The sequence below is a fragment of the Paramormyrops kingsleyae genome, chromosome 1 (assembly GCF_048594095.1).
Source record: "Paramormyrops kingsleyae isolate MSU_618 chromosome 1, PKINGS_0.4, whole genome shotgun sequence".
NCBI classification, from domain to species: domain Eukaryota; kingdom Metazoa; phylum Chordata; class Actinopteri; order Osteoglossiformes; family Mormyridae; genus Paramormyrops; species Paramormyrops kingsleyae.
Window position 1 is genome coordinate 35,362,722 of NC_132797.1, and position 7,873 is coordinate 35,370,594.

Here is a 7,873-nt window from a genome sequence, read left to right on the forward strand (position 1 = left end):
AACAGTTTTCCTGTCCCTAAAATATCCTCAGAAAGCCGCCTATCTTCTTAGATGAGCAACCAACTAGGCTGGAAGGAAACACTAAGCGCATCCGTGTTAAATAGTGGAAAGAGTGATGTTCTTTTCACTGAATTAAGAAATGAAACAGAAAAAAACAACATCTAACGACATAAGATCTGACTCACAATAGAGAGATTTTCTGTTCGGTATGAAACACGATCCACTCAAAGGTCATGCAAAAAGTAAATGTCCCATTTAAATGTAAACCAATATCATTTGAATCTGAAAAAAACAGGTTATTATCCTTACTAAAGTTAGTATACTCCACATTTTTACATCTCTTTGCTTGAATTCTTCAAAGTGCATTAATCTATGTGGTAATCAAAATTTCTCACATTCAAACAGTGTTTGGAGGGAATATTCTACTGTGCAGAAACTGGCAGGGAGGGAGCGAAAACATGGACTAACTGTGGGTCCCCGTGGACCTGGATGGGAACACTGCTGTAGTGGATCGCAGCCTTGAATCTACGTCTGTTTTCTATGCTGCACATAAATTGCGACATGCCTGACTTGCCCAACCCGTGGGAGGTTGTTGTCACACTGAGAAGGTTTCCTACCAGCAGCCTGGGCTTTAAGAGGAACTGGCTGAGATGAAGTTTCACTTCAGCAGGGGGAGAACCAAGATGCATCTCGCCCAGCTTAGAGCAGCTCTTCTGATTCTCTGCCTCTGGACCCTCACGAACCTTTCCTTCGGATGCAATGGTGAGCCACGTCTTGAGCATATATTTTCGTAAATAAAATATGAAGAAAAAAAACTATTGTTCCGGTGGTATCCTGACACTCAAATTGCATTTGTCATCCATGGTATGTATTCAGAAAGATAATATGATCAAATAATGATAAACATATATTATTTATGAAGATACTTAGGTACAGTTTAAACTCTATTTACTTATGTTCAATGTTTGTCGAAGCCCAGATTTCTCTTTTGAGAACAACAGATTAGAACTGCTGGTAGTCTATAATTATAGTTTTGAAACATTATTTCACTTTGAGTCACACGAGTTTAAAAATGTAGTGTAAGTTACATTGTTACAATGCATGAAGCATTTGCACATTTGTGATTGAGAAAATCGCCTTCAGTAGTCACATATTTTATGGCGCACTGCTAGCAAATTGGTAATATGCATATGCTAAAAAAATAACTTGAACATGTCATCAATGGAAAAAAAAGGTATAAGTTATCACATCCTTTGAATGTTTGCCAGCCTATTGAAACTGAAAATATTTGATGTTCAGCATTGATGAAAAAAAGGTTGTTCAGGATGCTCCAGCATCTGACGATTCACATTTTCCTTTCCGGATGTTTTCAGTTCATGCTTTTAAGAACTTTGATTAACAACAATGAAAACTATATAAGCACAGCAATGAACGTAATGGCATTCTGAGTGTTACCAATGATTGTTTTCTCTCCTCAGATATATACCCACAGACGATGCATTTGAAAGTCCACGAGCCGTTAATCGTACCCTGCCCTAATGCCACTGAAGATGAGATGACCTTTAAACTGTCCTTCAACAAGCACCAGATCTGCAACAGAACCTTCAATGGGAGCCATTTCAAGCATCAGAATGCCGTAGAGATGGGCGTGGACCTCAAAGTGAACCACCGGAATCGTGAGGCCCACTTTGAGATTTCAAGTGTGCAGGCCAACAGCACAGGCATTTACGGATGTGAGGCAGAGGTTCTGTTTCCTCCCCCATATAGGAAGCTGACTGCTAGATTGATTGCTGTCTTTGTTGAAGGTACACCTGCTAATTATCTACTGTTATAGCGGCTCATTAATTAAGAACATAAGAAATTTATAAAGAGGTCATTTGGTCCATCAAGCTCATTTAGGGAGAATTCAACTAATAGCTTAAAGTTGTTAAAATCTTATCTAGCTTTGATTTAAAGGAACCCAAGGTTTTAGCTTGCACTACACTAACAGGAAGACTATTACATACTCTAACTACATGCTGTGTAAAGAAGTGCTTTCTCAGATCTAGTTTAAAATACTCTCCCACTAATTTCCACCTATGGCAACGAGTTCTAGTATTCGAACTAATATTAAAGTAACTATTTGGTTGAACAGCATCCATGCCTGTTAGAATCTTATATACCTGGGTCATGTCCCCCCTTAGTGTCCTTTGCTTGATGCTGAACAGATTCAGCTTAGCTAACCTCTCCTCATAAGTCATTCATCTAAGGCTAGGAATCATTCTTGTAGTCCTACGCTGCACCCTTTTGAAGCTAGAGATGTAACCCAACATCATTAATTTCTTCCGCACACTGGCGAGAGTGGGACATGGAAGCATCAACATACACACTGAGGTCTTTCTCATAATCAGCTACCTTTACTTCAGTGGAACCCATAAAATATCTGTATTTTATACTTGTGCTCCCTGCATGGATTACCTTACATTTATCTATGTTAAATTTCATCTGCCAGGTATCAGCCCAGTCACTAATTAAATCAAGATTCTGCTGTAGCCTCTGTGCAGCTAGTTCAGTATCTGTCACACCACCCACCTTGGTGTCGTCTGCAAATTTAATCAGTTTATTGTATATATTGGTGTCAATTGGTGTTAATGCAAATTAGGAATAAAAGTGGTCCTAAAACTGAACCCTGGGGTACCCCACTATGAACGCAGGCACACTGTGACATTGTGCCTCTAATAACTAACCGCTGCTTCCTGTCTGTTAACCAGTTTTCAATCCAAACTACTGCAGTTCTTAAAAGTAGGAGTCGTTTGTGGGGGACAACATCAAAGGCCTTCTGGAAATCTAAGTAGATCATATTGTAAGCCTTTTTGTGATCAATTCCTTTTGTAGCTTCCTCAAAGAACTCAAATAGATTACTTAAACAATATCTACCTCTCCTAAATCCATGTTGGCTATCCCTCAGAATGTTATTTGAATCCAGGTAATCTACCATTTTTGCTTGGATTATAGCTTCCATTACTTTGCCAGTTATGCAAGTTAAACTGATTGGCCTATAGTTTGCTGGATTACTTATATCCCCTTTAGTATGTCACTCGTGTCCTCTACAATGAATAGCCGTGAAAAACAATTATTCAACTCATTAACTATATCAATTTCATATTCAATTATAAGACCCTTACTATCTTACAGATTAGTTATTTTAGCTTTTAGAGATGTTTTCGAGTGAAAATATTGGAAGAAACTTTTAATGTCATCCTTAGCTTCTAATGCAATCTTCCTTTCAACATTCCTCTTAGCGAGTCTAATATTTTTTTAACTCAACCTACAGACTTAGATACTCCTGCTTTATTCTGACATCATTAGTTATTTTCTATTTGTGGAACAGAGCCCTTTTCCTCCTGACTTTATTCTTAATTTCACTAGTAAACCACCTTGGTTGTAGTTTCCTGCATTTAGTTTTGCTGGAATCAGGTATGAAGTCCTCTTGCACATGCAATAATTGCTTATATTATATTATATGAAAAATACCCCTAGCTCTTCATCAGTTTTGTTATTTAACTCCATCCAATTTACAGTTTATGCTTTCAGTTTTGTACATCCTCCTTCACTTTGCTCTTCAGACACTAAAATTAAACTTTAATTTATCCCTGTTATGATTACTAATGTCAAGTGGTTCTAAAACCTCAAATTTTCCAATCCGATTCTGGTTATTAGAGAAAACAAGATGACTGGCTTCTCCCCTGGTAGGGGTTTTAAGAAACTGAGTAAAAAAGCAATTCTGTACCAATTACACCATCTCAAATTCATTTGCAACAGAGCCAGATACTATGTCCCACTGTTTCCCAGGTAAATTAAAATCACCCATAACCACCACATCATTTTTATTACTCATAATCCAGATACCGTCATATAACGTTCTGCTTTCCTCTGCAGCTACAATAGCTGCTCTATAACAAACACCGACAATTTGAGTTTTTGGCATCTAGTTTTACCCATACAGCTTTTATTTTTATCAGTGAGCTGCCTTGCCAGCAGGTTCTCTTTTGCATATACAACAACAGCATCTCCCTTCTTGCCTATCCAGTCCCAACAGAACAACGTGTAACCATCCATATTATACTCTTCTCCATCATTGTCACTCAACCATGTTTCTGTTATTCCTATAATAGTGTAAGAGTCATGTTTGCAGTACTATTCCTCAGCCAGCCAGCTTCCATAACTGCTGAACCTCTGCAGCAGGCCTGGGCAATAATTTTCTATGTAAGGCCAAACCCAACTTTCAGCATGTCAACAGGAGCCGTTTTTAATGATCATTTTCATGTCCCTCAAAAGCTACTATGGAAGAGGTTCTTTTTGGAGAGGTTAATTTTTGTGTTCCAATATGGAACTTTGCCTGTTTTTTTCTTCTTCCACATGGGCCAGGTCTGCTGTACAGGGTTATGGTGAGGACGAGTAAAGTCACTTTTCTTATTTTTGCTGTATACTGTATGTGAACAAGTTGGATTTGAGGTGACAACATGTGAATATGAGTCAAAACTGTCTATTATATTTCTAGCGTATTTCAAGTTGCCTGATCCAGGGCTTATGGAGGATACTTTAAATTTAAATGTACTGCTAAATCCAGGAAAAGGTTAAAGCATAATAAACTGGCATACCCGTCAAAAAGGTCTGTGTTCTGAATATTAAACACCAGACCCATTTTGATAGTCCATCAACCATACTCCTGCACCTCCTAGGAGAAGGTGTGGTAGGAGCAGTAAGTTACTTTTACTGTCAATGTCTAATGACTTGTTTGATCTTCAAAAATGATTATACTGTTTATTTAAACTGAAGAGACTGAGAGCAGCAGCAATTTGGTAGATGTTAAACTGCATACTTATGGTTTAAATTCAAAGGTCTTTTACCACTGCATTATCAGGTTTTAAAAGTTCAAATGTGGAAAATAAATATTTAAATTGATATAGTGATTAAATTTGAGAAGATATATATACATATATTACATACAGTGCTGGAGTGGCTCAGGGGGTAGTGGACTGTAGACCTGCAGAGCTGGGGGGTTCTAAACCCATCAGCACCTGGTGTGTGTGCAGGTTCTCTTGCGCAAGTTCCCTCTGGGTGCTCCGTCTCCGAATTGCCTGCTGTGTGCTGGCATCCCATTCAGGGTGCACTATACCGCTGACTAGGATTAGGGTCAGGATCAGGACTGACACAGAGAAAAATAACAACACAGAACCTTTCAAAGGCCGTCCTAATAATGCCAGTCACTGTTTTATGGATCTGCTTTCCTCACAGAAGAGCGCTGCCAGCCGCAAGGAATAAAACAGTGCCCCTCCGAGAGCCCACCCACCTTCTTCTGGTGGCCTATAGGCTATGGGATCCTGGGTTTCTACTGCCTGGCCATGACCTGCATTACTGCTGTTCTCTGGGTGAGCTTACTGCCAAGAGTGGGGTCCATGGGTATTAAAATAATATATCTTCAAATGATTTATGTCATGAAAAATGATTTTAAATTCATATTTTGAGATTTTAGTAGATGAAGATTTTCTTTCCATATAATCATAAGCCTTGTAAAATCAGTCTTCCTTGCACTACTAATTGTACAAATAGGTATACTATTATACTGATAGTTCAAAAAATAAACATTAATCTGTCTTTCCTTTCCTCTTTCTTTGTTTCTCAGCACAAACTCAAGATTAAACAGTGCCTTCAGAATGATTACATGAACATGAAGCCGGGAGGTTTCCGGAAGCGTCCGCGAGTGCAGCATCCAGCTATAATGGGCAGATACTGAGTCCATCAGTGCCTGCAACCTAATTACGGCTTCCTGCAATGGACTTCCTAAGCACATTCACTTCACAGTGGAAAACTCCCCAGTCCATCTGATATTAAAAAAGCAAAACACCAGAAATTCCTTTGAAGTGAATTCTTTGGGTCAGACATAGGGTTAGATTATACAAGATTTAAAACAGGAATCTGTGACAAAGACTAAATAGGAATGAGATGGAAATGCTGATTGACTAACTTAAGTCAGTCAGAATATTTCCCAGACAAATAACATTTAATATAAATCTAATTGAATAAAAACGGCTGAATCGAGTGTTCATTCTTAAGCCTGAAACCAAAATCCTCTCCCTTAGCAGAACACCGCCCCCTGGAGGATCGTGTCAATTAACATCCACTGAAAATTTCTTAAGAAATTCATTGAAACTTTTTGAATGAATTATGTTAATATGCATTATTTTATTAATACTAATACTAGTTTTATTTCTTTGTTCGTATTGCCCGTTTATTTGTGTATGTGTATGTGTGTTTTCATATTGCAAATGTTAAAAAAAATGTTGTGTCTGAATAGATTACCAAAATCAAATGATTTGTAATAAAATAAATGTTGAATTATTGTGCAGTAATTTAATTGAATTTATAAGAGGAATATAAAATTGAATGTCCAATTGCCTCTATGGTTGACTACAGTATATGCAAAGGTTTGTTGTTTATAAATAATACAATGGCATAAAATTTTCAGAAAATTCCTGGAATTGTGCTCAAAAGTCCAATATATACTGTAAGTTTTCTTCAAATTTTCATTTTGTTAAAATAGTCAGTGATATCCTAAAGAACTAAGTGGATGTTAATATATTCAATTTAACCTAAATTTGCCTAGATGTACAAATGTCCTTTGGTGGATTAATATGGAACCCCATTTTTCTACTTTCTTGCTAATTAATTTCATAATGTGCATAATGTTACATGTATTGCTGAATTTTTGGACTGAAGCACCTTGCTGAATGCTAGAACCTAACACAGCACTTCCTCTTTGCCTAGAAGTGCAATTCCCAATGCAAATCCAGGTATGAGTTTTCCTTACCTGGCTATCGACTGGTGCTGAGGCCAAGAAGCATAGCACAGCAGTACCAATCCATACACTATGGACAACTCAGAGATACCAGTTTATCTAACTATATGCTTTGGATTTGGGGAGGAAACCAGAAGAGCCACAGTAAACCTACCTAGACACAGGAGGAACATGCACTTACACAGAACTTCAAGGCTGGGAATGAAACCCACAGTCCTGGAAGTGAGACCACAGCATTGCCGCCCAGCCATTATGCTGCCACTACTTCTGATGCATGCGTCTGTATAATAATTAACTCTACTAAGTAGTGTTGTGAAATTTGCAGATGGTAGGGCAAGGTCAGTGAGCTCACTTTGGCCCCAGCATTTGGCCCTAGTGAAGACCTACATGCATGTCTACTATCTGTCTGTCCTGGTTTATTTTTAAGCAGGGCAGGAAAAGTATTGAAACCATTGAAACTAGGTGCTGACCAAGACTTTTTAGAATACCATAGACCATGAGGAAAACAAACAAGTGGGTTCAAGCCTACTTTCACTTAAAGCTCAAACGACCTGATCTTATTTTGGGCTATGAGATGACCCACTGCACTGGAAAAGACCATCATTCTTGGGAAAATGGTTTGACTCATTCATTCAAATAAAGAACTTGCCAGAGCCCTGAAACTCCAGACACATGACAGGACACTGTAGTCACAGGGAGGCTACACATCATCCTGCCCACCCTAATCATTTCAGTGTCACAGGTTTTACAAATTATGCATATGTGTCCATATGAAATTTGATTCCAAAATCCAAATAAAAATATTGTCATTTATTTATTTAGTTATACAACAAATAATGCAAACTAAATTAAGTTATACTTAATACTAAATATATGATAATAATGTTTTTACTTAGGAAGGGTTCACCAATCTGTATTTGGTGGAATAATCCTGATTCTTTATCACAGCTTTGATGCATCTTGTCATGCTTTTCACCAGTCCATCACATTGTTGCTGGCTGACTTAATCCCATTCCAAGGAAAAAAGTTAAAACA

At 37.9% G+C, this 7,873-nt stretch overlaps 1 protein-coding gene across 1 annotated transcript; it reads left to right on the forward strand.

Moving 5' to 3' along the window:
* The first annotated feature begins 610 nt into the window (after positions 1-610).
* Positions 611-6,381, forward strand: LOC111840682 (T-cell-specific surface glycoprotein CD28). The gene is made up of 4 exons (XM_023805753.2): positions 611-762; positions 1,479-1,805; positions 5,278-5,411; positions 5,666-6,381. Exons 1-4 carry the CDS (start codon positions 651-653, stop codon positions 5,774-5,776), a joined length of 684 nt encoding a protein of 227 aa, XP_023661521.1. The 5' UTR covers positions 611-650; the 3' UTR covers positions 5,777-6,381.
* Positions 6,382-7,873: the final 1,492 nt, after the last annotated feature.